Source organism: Piliocolobus tephrosceles, chromosome 6 (genome assembly GCF_002776525.5).
Source record: "Piliocolobus tephrosceles isolate RC106 chromosome 6, ASM277652v3, whole genome shotgun sequence".
Lineage (NCBI taxonomy): Eukaryota > Metazoa > Chordata > Mammalia > Primates > Cercopithecidae > Piliocolobus > Piliocolobus tephrosceles.
The window spans coordinates 139,650,257-139,673,103 of record NC_045439.1 but is presented as its reverse complement, the minus strand read 5'-3'; the positions used below and the strand labels follow the sequence as shown (position 1 = coordinate 139,673,103).

Below are 22,847 nucleotides of genomic sequence, written 5' to 3'. Positions count from 1 at the left end.
GTACACTCTTCTGACACTTTAGTCTGACAACTTCGACTAAATTCAACTTACTTTATTCAATGAAATACCTCAAATAAATATATGTTTATTTTTTATTTATCTTCTAGGTAACTCAGTATCTTGTTTTTTATAATAAAGATTCATTTTACTCTTAACTATGTTAAAATGCTAAAATTAATTAATTTCCATCTATTTGGGGATAAAACATGGCTTAAGAACAAGCTCATGCATTTTACTCATCTGATTTTACTAAATACTATTTCTGACACCAGAAAAGAGTAAGACAGTAGAAAATGTCATTTCCATTAATTCTTTTGGTTAATACGATCTCAAATCAAAACATTTTAAGGAGACTATTTACATCTGGGGCTTGTCCTATAGTTGGGCTGGAATAAAATTGTTTATAACAAAACTTCACTTTCAACGGCAAATCGATATGCCTGTTCAGGGTTTTTCTCTTCCATCAATGTTTTCAAAATCAAACTCACTTTCTACTACATATACAGATTTTAAATGCAAAGACATTACCACTCAAGAATTTTTTTTTTTTTTTTTTTTTTTTTTTTGTTGAGACAGAGTCTCGCTCTGTCGCCCAGGCTGGAGTGCAGTGGCCAGATCTCAGCTCACTGCAAGCTCCGCCTCCCGGGTTCCCGCCATTCTCCTGTCTCAGCCTCCCAAGTAGCTGGGACTACAGGCGCCCGCCACCTCGCCCGGCTAGTTTTTTGTATTTTTTTGTAGAGACGGAGTTTCACCGTGTTAGCCAGGATGGTCTCGATCTCCTGACCTCGTGATCCGCCCGTCTCGGCCTCCCAAAGTGCTGGGATTACAGGCTTGAGCCACCACGCCCGGCCGAATTTTTTTTTTTTTTTAATTTCTCTGCTTTTAGGATTAAATTGACCTATTAAAAGTTGACTACAAAAGGTAGAAAGAAAATTAAAGAGTTATACTGCTCAGTAACAACTGCTAAGCCTTTTATGTGATTACTAATAATCTCTATTCCTAATGTAGTAAATCAACATTGATATTGTAGAAAGAACCAAACGTAAGGTACATATTACAAAGTATTTGACAAAGGGACTAAAAGGTGACCATAAATACCTTATAGAGGATTTCATCAGCACACTTCACTTGAAATGCACCTGGCTGCAGGTAACCATGTTAGTAAAGGATATCCTTTCTTCCAGGCTACCGTTTAGTGTTAATTCTGAAAAATCTGTAATCAAAAAGAGAGCGAGATCAGAACTGCTTAACACCTTGCTTTTCTACCATGTATAATGCTGAATTTTACACCAATGCAATAACTAAGAGGTGGTCTAAATGGCAATGTGTCTTCTACTTTAAGAGAATTCATTGGAAAAAATTCAGTAAGGACACTTGCTTTAAATATGAAACTCTTGATACACTTAAAACATGATTAAATAAACTTAAAATGAAGCAGATTATTTTTTAATTATATATTTTTTAATGTGGAAACTTACTGCTTTACTTTTTGTGCCATATTAACTAGGGTTACACAAATGTCTTTTTTCCAATTCTAACATAAATTTCAGAAAAGAATTTCTATTTAAGATTTGTAGTTTTAGGGCTAGACACATATCCATTTTTCTCCCAAAGACTATTTTATTTCAAAAATAAATGGTCCAATCAGCATTTAGATGGGATAATGTCCTCTTCCTTGTGGGTCAACATTTTGGTTTCCATATTTTCATCATTATCAACAATCATTTACTGAGCACCCACTGAGTGGGGGGCACTCCACTGGACACTTTTTCTCCCCCATTAACTCCAAATCATTACCCTCTCTTTCCATGGTGGCTAAAAGTACACTTTCCTCTCTTAAGTCTCCCTGCCTTTGATATCAACTATTTTACTCAAGAGCATCATGCCATTAAATATCTTGAAAAGCTAGTATTTGACTTAAGTGCTCAGTCCAAAGAAATAAGATGTCTAACTCCTTAAAAACATATTATCTTTGAAAGAAATATTTTCAGCCATATTTATAATTAACACTTTGTTTGTCTGAATAGCCCATGACTTATACAAATGAGATTAACCCTTCAAGAGTGGGTCTTGCTTTGGGGCTAAAAGACACTGAATAATTTCTAGACAGACACATCAAGAATATACGATGGGTACAAGAAGTTATAAAGTTCAAGCCAAAATGGAGTTTGAGTGTGTTTCTAAGCACACAAATATATGATTTTATAAGAATTCCTCATTTTTATAAAAGGAGTCACTGCACCAATGCACTAGAAAATTGCTTTAACTCCAACATTCAAAATAACTTTCACTCTTTTTTGATGCAATCCATGTCAAAAAGATTTTAAATGATATGTTCAGTATACTTGCTTACTTGCTTATTCAGTTTATTAGGAAAAGGTGTTTCGTCTTGTATGAACTTCCTCAAAACAGAACTCTAATCTCTACAAAATAAAATTTACTTAATTTTTTTGGAGACAGATTTTGCTGTTGCTGCCCAGGCTGGAGTGTAATGGTGCGATCTCATCTCACTGTAACCTCTGCCTCCCAAGTTCAAGCAATTCTCCTGTCTCAGCCTCCTGAGTAGCTGGGATTACAGGCACCCGCCACCACGCCTGGCCAATTTTTTCTATTTTTAGTAGAGACAGGGTTTCACCATGTTAGCCAGGTTGGTCATGAACTCCTGACCACATGTTTTCTTCTTTAAAATACATGTTTATTCTTTAAATTCTTTAAAGAATGCATGTTTCTTCTTTAAAAAACAATAGATGTAGATAGGTTTCTTTTTGGTTGGTGATTCTCAACGACAGTTGCACAATGGAATCACCTGAAGAATGTTACAAATTACTCCTGTCCCAGCTGTACTCCCAGAGATTCCGATTTACTTGGTATGAGCAACAGAACTTTTTTTTTTTTTTTCGAGACAGGGTCTTGCTCTGTTACACAGGCTGGAGTGCAGTAGCACAACCTCAGTTCACTGCAGCCTCAACCTCCTGAGCTCAACTAATCCTCCCACCTCAGCCTCCCAAGTAGCTAGGACTACAGGCACATGCCACCACACGCAGCTAATTTTTGTATTTTTTGTACAAATCGGGTCCCACTGTGTTAACCAGGCTGGTCTTGAATTCTTAGGCTCAAAGTGATCCTCCCACCTTAGCCTCCCAAAGTGTTAGGATTACAAAATTGTGAGCCACTGCACCTAGCTTAGGCAATAGAACCTTAAAAGCTCCACAGATGATTCTAATGTTCAGTCCAAACTGGTAATCATCTCTGCAATCACCATTCCACATCTCATGGCTAAAGCTGGGTTGTATCCTTCTAGATCTTTTTCTAAGTCCCCGTCTCCATGTTTTTGCTACCGTAAGCAATACCACAAATTAACAATCTTGTTTATAGGTCTGTTTGCATATGTCTGATTATATGTGTGTAAAAAATTCCTACTGATGAAATTGCTAGGCCAAAGAATGTATGTATGTATGCATGCATTTATTTTTTGAGATGGAGTCTTGCTCTGCCACGCAGGCTGAAGTGCAATGGCAGGATCTTGGCTCATTGTAACCTCCCCCTCCCAGGTTCTAGCAATTCTCCTGCCTCAGCATCCCGAGTAGCTGGGATTACAGGCACACGCCACCATGCCCAGCTATTCTTTTATAATTTTGATGGGTACCACCTTCCACAGAAGCTGTACAACTTTATATCCCAACCAGAAATGTGTGAGAATGATTGCCTATTTTCCCATACCCATGCCAGCACTGACACCAAACTTTTCGATCTTTGCTAATATGGAAAAGGTATCTACATAATATAAATTTGCATTTCTCTTATTATAGGTGAGGTTGAGCATGTGTTATTTTTTTACTTTTTTTTTTTTTTTTGAGATGGAGTCTCACCCTGTTGCCCAAGCTGGAGTGCAATGGCACGATCTCAGCTCACTACAACCTCCGTCTCCTTGAATCGGGTTCAAGCGATTCTCCTGCCTCAGCCTCCCAAGTAGCTGGGATTAGAGGCACGTGCCACCATGCCCAGCTGAGGTTTTGTATCTTTAGTAGAGACGGGGTTTCACCATGTTGGTCAGACTGGTCTCGAACTCCTGACCTCGTGATCTGCCCTCCTTGGCCTCCCAAAGTACTGGGATTACAGGCGTGAGACACCACGCCCGGCCATTCTTTTACATTTTTTAGAGATGGAATCTCGCTATGTTGCCCAGGCTAGCCTTGAACTCTTGGGCTCTTTCCCACCTCAGCCTCCCAAGTAGCTGGGAGAACAAGCAAGCACATCTTATTTTTAAAATGACATTTGAATTTCCTTTTGGTACAGTTTACCTTATCCATCTTTCTACTGAGTTATTTAATATTTTTCTTACTGAAACATATCCCCTTTTCTGAACATGGGTTGCCAATTTCTTTTTTTTGAGACAAAGTCTCGCTCTGTCACCGAGGCTGGGGTGCAGTGGTGTGATCTTGGCTCACAGCAACCTCCGCCTCCCAGGTTCAAGTGATTCTCCTGCCTCAGCCTCCCGAATTGCTGGGACTACAGGCATGTGCCACCACGCTGGGCTAATTTTGTGTATTTTTAGTAGAGACAGGGTTTCACCATGTTAGCCAGGATGGTCTCGATCTCCTAACCTCATGATCCACTTGCCTCGGCCTCCCAAAGTGCTGGGATTACAGGCGTGAGCACCTGCGCCTGGCCTTTTTTGTATTTTTTTTAGTAGAGACAGGGTTTCACCATGCTGGCCAGACTAGTCTCAAATTTCTGACCTTGTGATCCACCCACCGTGGCCTCCCAAAGTGCTGGGATTACAAGCGTGAGCCACAGTGTCCAGCCTGGGCTACAAATTTCTTTTCCTAGTTTATAATTTGTCTATTTTGCCTCTGATATGTTTTGCCATGCAGAATTTTTTCTATTTTTACAGCTGATTCTCAGTCTTTTATCACTTACAGGGTTTATATCACACTTAGAGAAAAAACAGCACAATTTTAACTGACAGCTCTCGAAAAATTCAGTTTGGTTATGACTTTTACAGTTCAACTATATGAACAGAGCCTCTAACTGACAGAAATTTCCATTATACCTAAATCAAAATATACTTGGGAGGGCAGGAACACAAACATTTTCTGGAAAAATTTTTTGCAAATTATCAATCAGTAAAATAAAACTATTTGTATTTCCAGCAGTGTAGGCCTTTGTAATCTAATTAACAGATTCTGTCTGAAAACTATCAGATTTGTTTTCAAATAATCCTTACATATTTAAATGAAGGCATTTAAGACCTATATGAATAAGAGACAACAGCACCTTATAACTCACGTGCATAAAAGATAGGAGTTTGAAAGGTACTTCCTGAAGCAGGAAGACTTGGTAGGCTAGCTAACTACACAAAGGGCTAAAAGACATTCTTTGCCTAATATGGACCATGTGTGACAGAATACCAGCAACCTCAACCCTTATTTCCACCATGGAGAAGATACTATGGCAGAAATAACCATCATCGTTTCAACCAGTGCCCAAAAGTGTCAAGTATGAATCAGCATTTCCATCTTACAACCTATTTTTACTCCTATGTCCACATTGGTTGATCTCTTTTAGTAAAAGTTCCTCTATGCAAGATAAGGAGAAAAAGCATTCTTTTGTGATTATAATACACTAAATTTTTCTGGGTATTACAGTTGCATAAAAATCATGATAGTTCTCTGTGTGTGTGCGTGTATCTGTGTGGTGTGTTTCTGAGACAGGGTTTCACTCTGTTGCCCTGGCTAGACTGCAGTGGTGCGATCGGCTCACAGCGACCTCCACTTCCTGGGTTCATGTGATTCTCCAGCCTTGGCCTCCTGAGTAGCTGTAACTACAGGAACAAGCCACCAACACCCGGTTAATTTTTGTATTTGCTTTTTATAGAGGTGGGGTTTCTCCATGTTGCCCAGGCTGGTCTCTAATTCCTGAGCTCAAAGTGATCCACCTGCCTCAGCCTCCCGAAGTGCTGGGGTTACAAGCTTGAACCACCGGGCCCAGCAGTTTTCTTTTTTAAAGAATATGTTTTACATGTAAGAGTTCAGGAAAATTACTTAAAACTGGACCCAGGCCGGGAGTGGCGGCTCACACCTGTAATCCTAGCATTTTGGGAGGCCAAGGCAGGCGGATCATGAGGTTAGAAGTTTGAGACCAGCCTGGCCAACATGGTAAAACCCATTTCTACTAAAGATATAAAATATTAGCTGGGTGTGGTGGCAGGTACCTGTAATCCCAGCTACTTGGGAGGCTGAGGCAGGAAAATCACTTGAACCCAGGAGGCAGAGGTTGCAGTGAGCCAAGATTACGCCATTGCACTCCAGCCTGGGCAACAGGGCAAGACTTCATCTCAAAAAAAAAAAAGAAAGAAAAAAGAAAGAAAAAAAAAACTGGGCACACAAGAGCTATAATAACAATCCATTCCAGTAAGATTTAGTTTATTTTCTTTTTTTGGAAGCAGAGTCTCACTCTGTCACCCAGGCTGGAGTGCAGTGGCACGATCTCAGCTCACTGCAACCTCCACCTCCTGGGTTCAAGGAATTCTTGTACCTTAGTCACCTGAGCAGTTGGGACTACAGGCACATGCAACCATGCCTGGCTAATTTTTTGCATTTTTAGTAGAGATGGGGTTTCACCATGTTGGCCAGGCTGGTCTCAAATTCCTGAGCTCTGACAATCTGCCCGCCCTGGCCTCCCAAAGTGCTGGGATTACAGGTGTGAGCCACTGTGCCCAGCCAGACTTAGTTTATTTTCTATTGGAATTATTTATCTGAACAGATTATAAACCATCTTTACCAGGTTTGTGAAAATTCAGATGGTCTACGGGTGAGCTGTCACTCAGTTGCCAAACTGTCTTAATCTTCTTTTGACCACTATATATTTCCACTCTCCATTTCTGTGGCTTCTCACTAAGGAAAGAATAAAACAACAAAAGAAAAATTGTCAAAAACAGCCATTTACTTCCTTCCCTCTAAAGCCATTTAGTGAAGTCCTCAAGTGATAAGCACTGAGGACAAAGAGGTAAACGGGTCACAATTCTCGCCCTTGAGGTGTATAGTCAAAGAGGGAGAAAAACAAGAATAAAAATAACAATTTGGAAAAAAAAAGCTACAAGAGAGAAATACTAGGTATGTTAGGGGAAAACAGAAGACAGGAATGTAACTCAGATTGGGGATTGCAGAGTTGGAAAGAATCCTCAGAGGCTGTAATGTGTGAGCTAACTGTGAAATAACAAGCAGTTAGTCAGGCAGATAAGGTCTAGGATGAAGGAATGAAGCATGAGTAGGCACCGAGGGTTAAAAAAGTAGAATGTCTGAAGAAATGCAGTAACAGAGCATCCCTGTGATAGGAGCCATTTAAACAGGAGGAAGTCCTGGCGGGATCTGAATTTTTAGGAGGATCATTTTGGCAATGACATAGAAAAGATAACAGAGGCAGAGAGCACAGTTAGGAAAAAGGGTTTTACCACAGTCCAGGTATGAAATGATGCGGATGTGAAACAAAGTTATGATGGTGTGAAGATGTAGAGAAGGGGACAAATTCTAGAGTTACCAAGGTCTAGACTCAGTAATCTTTTTTTTTTTGAGACAGGATCTTGCTCTGTCACCCAGACTGCAGTGCAGTGGCGTGATCACAGTTCACTACAGCCTCGACCTCCAGGCCTCAGGCAATCCTCCCACCTCAGCCTCCCTAGTAGCTGGGACTACAAGTGCATGTCACCAGGCCTGGCTAATTTTTATATTTTTTTGTAGAGATAGGGTTTCACCATGTTGCCCAGGCTGTCGGTAACCATTTAAAGGAATGAGGAATGAGTGGAGAATAAGCACTAGCTTTATGTTTTGGGCATTAGGTAGAGATTAACGATGGTCATTTGAGAGACGAAGTATGGGAGGAGGAAAAAGCAGAGAAAGAGATGAGGTGTTTGGCTTGAGAGTTTGAACTGCTACTTCAATAAGCTGGGGATTCTCAGCTAATAAGCTTTTAGAAAGATGGGTCTGAAGCTCAGAGAAGCTGGAGATGTGAGTTATGAATTATCGTTAGCCTAGATGAGTTGAAGCCTTGAAAATAAATGCAATCACCAAGGGAAGATAGGAAGTAATAAGAAAAGAAGGCAGAGGGTAGAGTTCTGGTGAAAAGTGGCTGAGGAAGAAGAAAAGAGAACTCTTCTCAGCCTTTCAGGTGGGCTAGAGAGGTAGAAATCAAATTAAGACAGATGCTATGTCACAGAAACTAAGGAGACAGGTTCAAGAAAGCAACAGTGCTAAATGCCAAACAGCCTTATAAGTGCTTACTGAAGTAGGCCGGGTGTGGTGGCTCACACCTGTAATCCCAGCACTTTATGAGGCCATGGTGGGTGGATTACGACGTCAGGAGTTAGAGACCAGCCCGGCCAACATGGTGAAACCCCGTCTCTACTAAAAATACAAAAATTAGCCGGGCGTGGTGGTGGGCGCCTGTAATCCCAGCTACTTCGGAGGCTGAGGCACGAGAATCACTTGAAACCAGAAGGCGGTGGTTGCAGTGAGCTGAGATTGCGCCACTGCACTCTAGCCTGGGCAACAAGAGCAAAACTCTCCCTCAAACAAACAAAAAAAAAGTGCTTACTGAAGTAGGAAGAATTGGTGGGCCAACCAATTACACAAGGTGCTAGACAGAAAACAATCTTTTACTGAAATGCATCCACTGGATTTGACAATTAGAAGGCCATTGGTGACCTTTGCCAGAGCAATTTCAGGGGGAGTGATGGGAGTTTGACTAAGAACGAACTAAACAGAGTGGCTGTAGTATGAGAGAAATTTCAAGTATATCATATGCTGAGAGAAGAGTCAGGGAGACCCTCACTGGAGGCAACCTCAGTGTCCATGTGGATGAACAATCTATCATCTCAGCCTCACCATACTTCCCCTAATCCCAAACCCTTCTCGCACTCCCACAGTTATACCCTAGCCCCTATTATCACTATCCTGGCCATTTTTCTCCTCATCTGTCATTTCCTTTCGGGCTATACTTTCCACTGTTCTCTGAAGGAATAACAAATACAGAGAAAAATGAAAGACTAGAAGCCCAACAGTCTAGAGAGAGGTCTGAGAGGAGGAAGAGGGAGAACTTTGTCAGACTGTGGTCAGAGATGATTAAGGTTTCAGAGGTGACAAAGCTCTGGGTCATGAGGTCCCTACTGAATATGAACACTGAAATCTTGCCTGGGATCATGGCTGGACTTAAGATAATACATTAAATTGCTTATTTATTATTGTTATTATTATTTTGAGATGGAGTTTCGCTTTCGTTGCCCAGGCTGGAGTGTAATGGCATGATCTCAGCTCACTGCAACCTCTGCACCCTAGGTTGAAGCGATTCTCCTGCCTCAGCCTCCCGAGTAGCTGGGATTACAGGTGCACGCCACTACACCTGGCTAATTTTTGTATTTTTAGGAGAGATGGGGTTTCACCATGTTGGCCAGGTTGCTCTCGAACTCCTGACCTCAGGGGATCCACCTGCCTCGGCCTCCGAGGCAATGCTGGGATTATAGGCGTGAGCCACCACGCCCAGCTATTATTATTTCTTAATAGAGACAGGGTCTCATTATGTTGCCCAGGCTGGTCTTGAACTCCTGAACTCAAGTTATCCTCCCACCTCAGCCTCCCACAGTGCTAGGATTACCAGCATGAGCCACCACGCCTAGCCAAAACTGCTTACCTTTGATATAAATTCTTTATAGCAGTTGGTCTGACTGGCAGCTGAAAAACGTGTTGCTCATCAAGAGGATTTTGTTTGTAATATTTTATGCAGATCCTGAAAAAACAAAATTGAACCTCCTTTGGAAAAAAGAGCCATTTGAGATAATGGTTTTCTAGTAGTCGAAAGCTCGTAAGGGAAACATTTTATTGAGTACTACTAACTAAAACATCAGCGAATGCCACAAAAGTAAACAAAACAACCCCCCAAACCAAACTTAGTTTGTTTTTTTCTTTGAAAACAAATCTCATTCACTTTTTAAAAATTAATAGACATATTTCTCATAAATATAAAATATATTTGAGGCCAAAGAAAGGCTTCGTGGGGAGACAGGTTACAGAAAGAGAAAAACAATACAAAAAAAAAAGAGGCAGAAGAGAAACAAAAGTACAGCTTCCATGGTTTTCAGAGCCCAAGGAATTATAGTTAACTCATTCATTCCAATTATCTATAATGGGCAAAAAGAAAAACAACAAAAAAAAAACCTTTGAGATTCTATAAACAATAACAATTTCAAACTTTCCCCTCTACAACTGAGGCAAATTCTAATTTTTTCTTTTTTTTTTGAGGTGGAGTCTCACCCTGTCGCCCAGGCTGGAGCACAGTGGCGCGATCTTGGCTCACTGCAACCTCCGCCTCCCGGGTTCAAGCAATTCTCCTGCCCCAGCCTCCCGAGTAGCTGGGATTACAGGCACCTGCCACCACGCTCAGATAATTTTTTGTATTTTTAGTAGAGACGGGGTTTCACCATGTTGGCCAGGCTGGTCTCGAACTCCTGATCTCGTGATCTACCCACCTAGGCCTCCCAAAGTGCTGGGATTACAGGCGAGCTACCGTACCCAGCTGGCAAATTCTAATTTTGGAAAATGTAATGGTACATTTCCTTCCAGAGGGAAAAGAAACCCAGTCCTTCCACTGGACAGTTCATTTCCTAATTTGAGGCCTCAAATATGCATAAGACACCAGCAGTCTGTGTCTGAGAATTATTCCAAATAACCTCTAGTCAAACTAATTGGAAGCTTAAATTACAGCAGTCTCTACAATTACAGCAGGGCTACTGACAGAGGTCTAGTAATCTATTTGATTCCATTATTATCATTTAGATGGCTGGCAAGGCTATTTTGACCCAAATTGACAGGGGTATAAAGAAGAGAAGGAATTAGTGTTTATTAAGCACCTATTAAGTATCAGGTATGTTATACACATTACATAATTTCATCCTTACAACAAACACATGAGGTTATTAGATCCTCTACAGATGAGGAAACAGGATTCAGTGATGGAAACTTCCTAAGGAAGTTAGGAAGTGATGCAGCCAATGTCAAATCTGATTCCTTTTGAATCCAAAGCCTTTCCTGCCGATGGCACTGACTTAGACTCATGCTACTGTAAAGACAGGATGAAGAGGTTCTATCCTAATTGGTAATAAAAACTGCACATATTTAGGCTGTAACTATTTCAAAAGAAATACATTTATATATAAGTAAAGAATACAGATATACTTACTGTGTTAATGAAAAGAGGAGTTCATGTTGAGATTTAATGAAAGGCATGCAACTGACTAATATTTCTAGAATATGGTGGAGTTTTTGGACACGATAAACCTGTTCTTGTATATCTACTGATGGAGCAATGAAGTATTCCTGGAATGAAAAAATATAAGCAAAATAGAGATTTAAAGCACTAGTATAACCTCTGTAAAGAATATACATATGCCTGCTACACCTAAATTTGGATGCTTGATAACAGGGATTAAAAAAAAAAAAAAAGACCAGAAGCAGCTAGATAGAATTTCCCACCTTTCAATACTATTATTCAAAATAAATTACAGTCATGCACAATATAACAGTGTTTGAGTCAACAATGGATCACACATATTATAGTGGACTTTTTAATTTAATTTAATTTTATTTTTTGAGACAGGGTCTCACTCTGCCACGTAGGTTGGAGAGCCATGGCGTGATCTTGGCTCACTGCAACCTCCACCTCCCGGATTCAAGTGATTCTCCCGCCTTAGCCTCCTGAGTAGCTGGGATCACAGGCGTGCGCCACCATACCCAGTTAATTTTTGTATTTTTACTAGAGATGGGAATTCACCATGTTGGCCAGGCTGGTCTCAAACTCCTGACCTCAAGTGATCCACCCACTTCAGCCTCCCGAAGTGCTGAGATTACAGGCATGAGCCATTGGGCCCAGCCTACTGTGGTCTTATAAGATCACAATAGAAATGAAAAATCCCTCTCGCCTAGTGACTTTGTAGCTGTAATGGAGTGCAATGCATTATTCCCTTGTTTGCTGTGATATTGGTATGAACAAAACTATTCCTCAAAAAGAGCCTCAGGCAGATGCTTCAGGAGGTATTCCAGAAGGCACTATTCTCAGTGGTACAGTTCCATGTGTGTTCTTGCTCCTGGAGAGCTTCCAGTGGGACAAGATATGGAGGCGGAAGACAGTGATACTAATGATCCGGACCCTGTGTAGGCCTAGGTTAATATGTGTGTCTGTGTCTTAGTTTTTAACAAATAAATTTAATACATAAAAAAAGTTAAAAATAGAAAAAAGCTCATAGAATAAGAATACAAAGGAAAAATATTTTTATATACCTGTACAATGTGTTTCTGTTTTAAGTGTTACTACAAAAAAATCAAAAGTTTAGAAAAATTTAAAAGTTTATAATGTAAAAAAGCTATAGTAAGTTATGGTTTTTATTGAAGAAACAAATTTTTAAATAAATTTGGTGTAGCCTAAGTGTACAGTGTTTATAGTCTACAGTAGAGGACAGTAATGTTCTACACCTTCACATTCACTCACCACTCACTGGCTCACCCAGAGCAACTTCCAGTGCTGCAAGCTCCATTCATGGTAAGTGCCCTGTACACGTATCCACGTTTTTATCTTTTATATGTTATTTTTACTGTACCCCTTCTATGTTTAGACACACAAATACCATTAGGTTACAATTACCTATAGTATTCAGTAAAAAAATATGCTGTACAGGTTTATAGCCTAGGTGTGCAGTAGGTTTGAACCATATAAATTTGTTTACGCCACTCCCTGAAATTTGAACAATAAGTAATCACTTAATGACACATTTAAAAAAATAATGACACATTTCTCAGAATGTATCCCCATCATTAAGTGAAGCATGACTGTATATACAGATACAGTTGTCCATTGGTATCCATGGAGGATTGGTACCAGGATCCCCCTTGTATACCAAAATCCATGGATACTCAAGTCCCTTATATAAAATAGTATAATATTTGTGTATAACCTATGCATACCCTCCCGTATACTTTAAATCATTTCTAGATTACTTCACTTCTAGATTACTTGTAATGCCTAATACAGCGTAGATGCCACGTAAATAGTTGTTACATTTACTGTTTAGAGAATGACAAAAAAAAAAAAAGAGAGAATAATGACAAGAAGAAGTCCACACATACTCAGTACAGACATAATCATCCCTTTTCTTGAGACAGGGTCTTGCTCTGTCACCAAGGCTGGAGTGCAGATAGACAAAAAAGTAGCCCATGATACAGCTCACTGCAGCTTCAACTTCCCCTGCTTAAGTGAGCTTCCTACCTCAGCTTCCCAAAGTAGCTGGGACCACAGGCACAGACAACCATGCCTGGCTAAATTTTTTATTTTTGTAGAGATGGAATCTCCCCATGTTGCCCAGGCTGATCTCACACTCCTGGGCTCAAGTGATCCTCCCAAAGTGTTGGGATTACAGGCGGGAGCCACTGTGCCCAGCCTATTTTCTTTTTTTAAACGTTTTCAATCTGCAGTTGGTTGAATCCATGGATGCAGAACCCACAGACATGCAGGAACAAGTGTGTGTGTATGTGTGTGTAGTTTTTGTTAGAACACGTTTCCACTAAAAATACATACCCTTAATGAAATGTTTAAAATTTGAATAGTAAAAATTAAACCTCAGAAGGATCCAGTTGAGTCTATTTTGCACAACAGATATAGCTAGTTTTTCTATCTTGTATTTTCATGAGAGAAATGATAAACAAATTGATACTATAAATTCATTTTCAAAAGGATCTTCCAATGAACGTCAAAGATCAGTACAGATAGTAGTCAACTTTCTAAAGTTTCTAAATGGGCTAGGAAAATACAACGAAGTTCATAACGATGACCCTGAAGCCCAGAAATATATATTAAAGATTATAATTTTTTTGGAAAATAAACTTTCAAGTGTAATATAAATGGGTAAAAAGAATATAAAACAAATATTGCTTTACAGAACCTATCAAAGAAAGACATTCCCTAACCATTCTAGATAGATGAGATGTGTGGTAGTACATTGGCTTGAGTAGGATATAACTATATATAAGTATCACAAATTTACAGACAGTGAGAAATGACATTGAATGCGCTACTTTTTTGTCTATCTTACTAGGCAGTAATAATTAAGGGCACTGACTTTTCTTATTTATCTGTTTCCCAGGATCTAGGAGAGTGACTGGCATATTATTGGCAGTTAATAAACTGCACACAGAGTGACTGAAGAAAAACCAATTTTAGAATTAAAAAACTCACCAAATGATTCAAAGATGCAAGTTCCTGACCTATTAAGAAAAAACACATACATGCAAAAACACTTCAGGTATTTTCTATTACATGTTAAGGAATCTATATAAATTTTTTATAGATCCTATATGAAAGAGATTGTCAAGCTAAGTAGTTCCTCACAAAAGGCCAAGTTTTCTATTATATTATACCATAAATATATACTAATACTTATTCTAAAAATGATCACAGCTTCTTCCTCATAAAAACAACCAAGTGTGGAGTATTAAAACAGCCTCTCATAAAAGGAACGTTTTATTTACAATACTAACTTCATAGAACCTCAAATGTTTGAACTAAAAACAAATAAATTGTCAAGAACTATGGATATAATGAATTTGATATCTTTATTGGGGGGAAACTAAGGCCCAGAGATGGGAAATGCTTGTCTCATAGTGAACCAGGTACGAAGTCAGGAAGGACTACATATGATGAGGGGCAAGCAGAGAGAGAAAATCTGAGAGTATCTGTGAGTGATAACTGTGATGTGTTTTTTAACTTTTTGAGCCAGGAAAGAGACTTACCTATGAAAAAACTGATATAATCTTTCTTTAGTTTGTCCAAACCAATTTCCAAAAGCATTAGAACTGGAGTAGTCCCACTGAGAGAAACTGTGTCCATGGTTCCATGATAAGACTGATGAATGAGCTTACTTAGTAAACTGTTACTTCCACTATGGAGCTAGAAATCAAGGAAATTTTATAAAACCATGAATAAATACATACACAAACCCAGCAAGCAAAAAAGAAGCAAATGACAGTAGCTACAAGCTAAAAATTATAAGCTTGCATTCTTGGTCTCCTAAGACTATAAACTGTTTGAACAAAACCCCCCAAGTTATGAACGTCAGTATTTTTTTTTTTTTTTTTTCTTGAGACAGTCTTGCTCTGTCACCCAGGCTGGAGTGCAGTGGCACGATCTTGGCTTACAGCAACCTCCACCTCTTGGGTTCAAGCAATTCTCCTGCTTTAGCCTCCTGAGTAGCTGAGCTTACAGGAGCATGCCACCATGCCTGGCTAATTTTTATATTTTTAGTAGGGATGGGGTTTCACCATGTTGGCCAGGCTGGTCTCAAACTCCTGACCTCATGATCCGCCCACCTCGGCCTCCCAAAGTGCTGGGATTATAGGTGTAAGCCACGGCGCCTAGTCTGAATATCAGTTTTTAAAATTCCATTCCTGGGACTGGGCGCAGCGGCTCACACCTGTAATTCCAGCACTTGGGAGGCTGGGAAGGGCAGATCACTTGAGGTCAGGAGTTTGAGACCAGCCTGGACAACATGGTGAAACCCCATCTCTAATAAAAATACAAAATTGGCTGGGCATAGTGGCTCACACTTGTAATCCCAACACTTTGGGAGGCCGAGGCAGGCAGAACATGAGGTCAGGAGATCGAGACCATATGGCTACCTTGGTGAAACCCTGTCTCTACTAAACATACAAAACATTAGCCAGGTGTGGTGGTATGCACCTGTAGCCCCAGCTACTCAGGCGAATCGTTTGAACCCGGGAGGGCGGAGGTTGCAGTGAGCCGAGATTGCGCCACTGCACTCCAGCCTAGACAACAGAGCGAGACTCTGTCTCAAATAATAATAATAATAATAATAAATACTTTTTAAAAATTAACTGGGCATGGTAGGGAGCGCCTATAGTCCCAGCTTGGGAGGCTGAGGCAGGAGAATAGCTTGAGCCTGACAGGCAGAGGCTGCAGTGAGCTGAGATCGCACCACTGCACTCTAGCCTGGGTAACAGAGCAAGACTCTGGCTCAAAAAAATAAAAATAAATAAATAAATAAATACGTAAAAAAAATAGGCCGGGCCTGGTGGCTCACACCTGTAATCCCAGTAGTTTGGGAGACCGAGGCAGGCAGATCACGAGGTCATGAGATCAAGACCATCCTGGCTAACACGGTGAAACCCTGTCTCTACTAAAAAATAGAATAAATTAGCCAGTCATGGTAGCGGGTGCCTACAGTCCCAGCTACTCGGGAGGCTGAGGCAGCAGAATGGCGTGAACCCGGGAGGTGGAGCTTGCAGTGAGCCAAGATTGTGCCACTGCACTCCAGCCTGGGCAATAGAGTGAGACTCTATCTCAAAAAAATAAATAAAATAAAATAAATAAAATAAAATAAAATACCATTCCTATCTCATTTGATTAAGTTCAAAGCAACTAAGAAGGGTTTAAACTTATCATCCCCAGATACAATTCAACCAAAGAGAAGCCAGAGTTGTTCCTCTGAAATTTTACAACTAGGAATTCTCTTCTCCTAGCTGATTTAAGTGCTTTTGGGCATCTTTTCCACAACTGAACATCTTCATCTACACCACAAATCTGTTGCTGCAGTAAAACAAACTCCCTCAATGGTCCATGCATGTTCATAAGGAACTCCTCATTGGCTACAATATCCAACATACGAACTTGATAATTTGTAAATTAAAAAGAGCTATGAATTTACAATTTAATATGTGTTCCAAATGTTAATTCATTTTAGGTACACATAAAATATCTGTCATTTTCCCACTACTTTCTATTTCTCTACTTTAACTTTCATCATAATCTTTGCAAGGTCTTTTTACAATATATACATAAATAGTTTCACTTTGTTTGCACTCAGTACATGGTAAGGTTATACTTGTAAACATCTCATGAACACAGAAACTCTCAAGAGAAAAATTCAACGGCTAAAACTAAAATGTCTAGAATCACTAATGCCCAATTAAGCAGAGCTTGCAGGCCTTTACTCTGGAATGTACCTTTGTTCACACGTATAAAAGTTTATAACTTTTATAATTATGAATTGGCAGTCATATTATCTAAAGTAATTCCTATTAAAAATCTTTTTGTTTTTAACTTTTTACCTAGATTTTTCTTGACTATAAAAGTAGCACAAATTCACTGTGGAAAATTCATAAAGCAGATATAACACAGTTGGAAAAAATTTTTTTTTTTTTTTGAGGCAGAGTCTTACTCTGTTGCCCAGGCTGGAGTGGAGTGGTGCAATCTCAGTTCACTGCAACCTCCGCCTCCTAGGTTCAAGCAATCTCCTGCCTCAGACTCCTGAGTATCCTGGATTACAGGTGCCTGCCACCATGCCCGGCTAATTTTTTTGATTTTCAGTAGAGGCAGAATTTCACCATATTGACCAGGCTGGTCTTGAGCTCCTGACCTCAAGTGATCTGCCAGCCTCAGTCTCCCGAGAGTTGGAATTACAGGCGTGAGTCACTGCGCTTGACCGGAAAAAGTCATCTGTAACCCTTCCACCAGAGGTGACTGCTCTTAAGATTTTTAGCATATTTGTTTCCATATTTTTCTCTCCAAAAGTTACATTCATATAATTGTGTATATTCCTTTTTATCGAATATTATAAGCATTTCTCCATATCATTTGTCAGCATCATTTTTTCAGCAACTACTACATGTGCCATATATAGCTATATCATTATTTACTTAGCCATTCCATTAGCAAGGGAAATTTAGGTCATTTAAAATTTTATGCCAATATAAATGACTATTCTGATACATAAAGTCTTGATACATATTTATGTGTATGAGCTTAGGGTACATCCTAACAAAAGAATTCTTGGTTCAAAGGCCATGATACATTGTTATGATCTCAATACATTACCAAAATTGCTTTTTAGAGAACATCTAAATTTGCATTCTCATCAGTAGTATATGAGAATACTCATTCACAGCAACACTTAACAATGACAATATTAGTAGTTTACACACACTGGGCACTTAACTATGAGCTAGGCACTAGGTGCGTTACATGGATAACATTAGTCAATCCTGGAACACTACAAGGTAGACACTATTCTTACCTTTACTTTACAGATGAGGATATTGGGACACAGAAAAGTAAAGGAACCTGGCCAACTTGACACAGCTAGAAAGTAGCAGAGCTGAAATTCAGACTCAGGCAGTCGGCTTCAGAGCCTGTGTCTTTAACCATCATGCCATGCTGCTGAGAAAATGATCTGACACACACACTGTGAAACCTACCCATGGCTGTATATCACCACGTTGTAGACTCTGGATGATCAATGTGAAACACTTCACCAAGTCTTGGTATGAAATCACACCTTGGAAAACAAGTCAGTGTAACATTATTTTCAGGGTATTTCTACAGATCAAAAATATCATTAATCTTAAGGATACACAAATGAAGTAGAAAGCAAGAATCTGTACTTTATGGGTAGGGGAAAGGGAAATAAATTAAAGCGGCAAAAAAAAAAAAAAAAAAAAAAGATTTAATGCATTTCTAAAGAAAGAAATCAAACTCAGATTGCCATAAAACAACACGCTTAGTAAAATACTAAAGAATATCTTTTCCTTTTTATAATAATTATAATTTCAGTAAGATATATGTTTTGGTTCATATAAATAGAGCATGAAAATTACCTAAGTCTTATACTTAAAAAGGCAGGAGAAAAGGATAATTCTACAAATTACTTTGTCTTAGTACAATTCTTACGCAGAATGTACCAATGTATCGTTAGAAACGAATTAGATAAAGTTAAGAACCAGATTTCCCCACAAGACTAGTGGTACACACTGTATTATTTCCAAAGGACTTAAAAATAAACCTAAGAAATAAGAGGAAACATTTAAATAATGATGAACACCTACTACTGCTCATTTTGCACCACAGTTGCTCAGCAAAATCAAGATCACTCCGAGCTTTGAAAAGACGCTTGACGGAACGATCAACTGCAGCAGTGTCATGCTTCACTGTCTGAAAAAGAGGCAAGCTTCAAAGAATATTCAGTTTTTTTTTTTTTTTTTTGAGACAGCGTCTTGCTCTGTCGCCCAGGCTAGAGTGCAGTGGCCGGATCTCAGCTCACTGCAAGCTCCGCCTCCTGGGTTTACACCATTCTCCTGCCTCAGCCTCCCAAGTAGCTGGGACTACAGGCGCCCGCCACCTCGCCCGGCTAGTTTTTTGTATTTTTTTAGTAGAGACGGGGTTTCACCGTGTTAGCCAGGATGGTCTCGATCTCCTGACCTCGTGATCCACCCGTCTCGGCCTCCTAAAGTGCTGGGATTACAGGCGTGAGCTACCGCGCCCGGCCCAGTTTTTTTTTTTTAAGTGAAATAATTTAAGCCTTCAAATGCTGCTCTGAGAAATTATGGATTCATGAACACACACAAAGATATGAATGCATGTTCTACAACTTCATTCACTAATGAGGACATACAAATCAACAGTGAAAAACAAGACCTTTAATATTGTTTTAAAACTATAACGCCTAAAAGTGAGCATTCAACTTTCCTTCCATGTAAAAAAAATAATTAAATTACCTTGGTGTCCATTTTCCTATTTGTCAGATGAGAATATATCTAGTTTAACAGTACCATCTTATAGTATACTAATATATGATAGTAGAGTCATCTTATAGTAATATTAACATATTCATTTCTACTTCTCTGCAATTGAGCAACTAATAATACATATATATCAGTTCTCTTCAAAAATATTTATCAGTTCTGGCCAGGCAGTGGCTATGCCTATAATCTCAGCACTTTGGGAGGCCAACGCAGGTGGACTGCTTGAGCCCACGAGTTCAAGACCAGCCTAGGCAATATAGTGAGACCCCATCTCTACAAAAAATTTAAAAATTAGCCAGACATGGTGGTCCACACCAGTAGTCCCAGCTACTCGAGGACCGGAGGTGGGAGGATCGCTTGAACCCTGGAGGTCAAAAATGCAGTGAGCCGTGATGGAGTCACTGTATTCCAGCCTGGGTGACAGAGCAAGACCTTGTCTCAAAAAATAATAATAACAATTAAATTAAATTAAAATATTTATTAGTTCTTAAGGAAAACAATAACCAGTGCTGACAATAAAGATCAACAGAAATTCCCCCTAACATCATCACTGGCCATCAGAGAAATGCAAATCAAAACCACAATGAGATACCATCTCACACCAGTTAGAATGGCAATCATTAAAAGTCAGGAAACAACAGGTGCTGGAGAGGATGTGGAGAAATAGGAACACTTTTTACACTGTTGGTGGGACTGTAAACTAGTTCAACCATTGTGGAAGACGGTGTGGCAATTCCTCAAGGATCTAGCACTAGAAATACCATTTGACCTAGCAATCCCATTACTGGGCATATACCCAAAAGATTATAAATCATGCTGCTATAAAGACACACACACACATATGTTTACTGCGGCACTATTCACAATAGTAAAGACTTAGAACCAACACAAATGTCCATCAATGATAGACTGGATTAAGAAAATGTGGCACATATACACCATGGAATACTATGCAGCCATAAAAAAGGAGGAGTTCATGTCCTTTATAGGGACATGGGTGAAGCTGGAAACCATCATTATAAGCAAACTATCACAAGGACAGAAAACCAAATACTGCATGTTCTCACTCATAGATGGGAACTGAACAATGAGAACACATGGACACAGGGTGGGGAACGTCACACACCGGGACCTGCCGGGGGTGGGAGGAGTGGGGAGGGGTAGCATTAGGAGATATACCTAATGTAAATGACGAGTTAACGGGTGCAGCACACCAACATGGCACATGTATACATATGTAACAAACCTGCACGTTGTGCACATGTACCCTAGAACTTAAAGTAAAAAAAAAAAAAAAAAATTCTCTAAATGCTGCCTTGATATACCAAATCCATTTGCAATGGTACAACATGAAAGATGTCAGCATAACTGAATTTTAAAAGCTATTTCTGTGTATATTTCTAACTGATAATAATCACTTACCTCAACCTCAGTGTCTTTTTTCGTAGAATCACCAAATCCATCCAGCTTATTTAAGTCTAGAAAGTGGCAGAAGTTTATTAGCTCTTGATTTTTCTGCTTTCCAAATTATTTCCATTCTAATCCTATTTTCAAATGGTAAACGGGGACAGTAGAAGCATAACTGAGGATTTTAGCAAATCACTGAACTCTTAGGTGGAGATTATAACAGATAACCCTCAGGTGGGGGTGTGAAGATGAACTGAGGTAACAGAAAAGCCCCTGACACATGGCATCAGGCACGTGCTAGGTATACAGAGGCTACTGTTTCATCTCCTTTTTCCTTCAATCTCAAATATAAATTAAATTTTATTAATTCTTAGGATTACTTAGATCTCTACCATTAGCAATTCAGAACAAAAGCTGTCCCTCTGACCATTACAGATCTCACAGCTTTGTATATATACCAATCAAAAAAGAATATCAAGCTTAAAGAGAAACTTATATTTAAACAAAGCAAGTATAAATTATCAATTAATAAAAACAAGTAATACACCATTCAGAAATTCCTGCACAAGTTCAACAGCAGATTTTGCTTCCAGAGGCTCGAGCCATTCAGTGACACCAGTCCTCAAACCATCAGCCAAAACCTACGGGAGATTTAAAAACCCCAAAAACCTGTTAGCAGAAAGCACTGTTTAATCAATAAGGATGTATGTAATAAAAATATTAATTGCAGTAACATTTCTTGAGTGTTTATCACATCCCAGGTACTGCTGTGGTGCTTTATATATAGTACATGTTATGTAATCCTAACAAAACTCTATGGTAGATAATACTATTATTCTCATCTTACTGAGGCTAAGAGAGATTCAGTAACTTGCTCATGGCCACACAATTAGTAACTGACAGTGTCAGGACATATACTCCATGGTCTGATCCCAAAGATGGTGCTCTGAACAATGATGCCAAGTGCATAGGTGCTACAGAAGATACTGGGTTTGCCCTGGAGATGCATGTAACTTTGGCAAAGACAGACAGACAAGACAAATGAAATAGTCTGGGGATGAATAAATGTAAACAGTAAGTGGAAGTTTATATTAAAATATATAAATGTGTATGCACATACAATATGTCAATAGACTTAAGAAAAAGCAGTCAAGTTAGGCTGTAATAGCCAGTGAAACAACGTGGAACTTCAGTTGCAACTCAAATGTGGGAACCACAGGCTGGCAGGAAAACAGCATGAAATAAGATGAAGAGGATGGTGTGATCCCAACCAGGGTAGAAAAAGCAACAAAGAAGCAGCGGGAAATAGAACTAGAAGAAATAGCAGCTGAACTATCAAGGGATCTTCAAAAGTTTTTCAGCTTCATAGGCAGAAAACAGCCAATGTTGATTTTTCTGGCAGGAAAATGACATGATCTAGTTAAGAATTTCTCTATCAGAAGTACCAAGGATGGATTCCTAGGAAATAGAAAATACAACATTTCCCAGTTGAAATGCTATCACTTCCCACTCCCGGGGGGAGGTCTTTAGAAAAATATGAAGATGGCTGAGCATGGTGGCTCATGCCTATAATCCCAGCACTTTGGGTGGCTGAGGCAGGTGGATCACTTGAGGTCAGGAGTTCAAGACCAGCCTAGCCAACGTGGCAATCCACGTTGTATTTTAGTGCAAACCTGCACTAAAAATACAAAAAATTAGCCGGGCGTGGTGGTGGGCACCTGTAATCCCAGCTACTGGGGAGGCTGAGGCAGGAAAATCACTTGAACATGGGAGACGGAGGTTGTAGTGAGCACCACTGCACTCCAGGCT

The 22,847-nt window shown here is 39.6% G+C and overlaps 1 protein-coding gene across 2 annotated transcripts in view; it reads right to left on the bottom strand.

The window, feature by feature from the left end:
• The window catches only part of ZWILCH (zwilch kinetochore protein), a 45,494-nt gene that overhangs the window by 1,790 nt on the left and 20,857 nt on the right, over positions 1-22,847 (bottom strand). For both annotated transcript variants that reach the window (XM_023220781.1, XM_023220782.1), the window contains exons 9-18: positions 21,586-21,679; positions 21,054-21,109; positions 18,936-19,041; positions 18,309-18,388; positions 14,829-14,985; positions 14,275-14,303; positions 11,230-11,366; positions 9,685-9,780; positions 6,784-6,896; positions 1,099-1,213 (exon numbers count right to left, since the gene is read on the bottom strand). In XM_023220781.1, coding sequence (XP_023076549.1) covers positions 1,125-1,213; positions 6,784-6,896; positions 9,685-9,780; positions 11,230-11,366; positions 14,275-14,303; positions 14,829-14,985; positions 18,309-18,388; positions 18,936-19,041; positions 21,054-21,109; positions 21,586-21,679 — 957 coding nt within the window. In that variant the 3' untranslated portion in view covers positions 1,099-1,124. The remainder of the gene's footprint in view (positions 1-1,098; positions 1,214-6,783; positions 6,897-9,684; positions 9,781-11,229; positions 11,367-14,274; positions 14,304-14,828; positions 14,986-18,308; positions 18,389-18,935; positions 19,042-21,053; positions 21,110-21,585; positions 21,680-22,847) is intronic.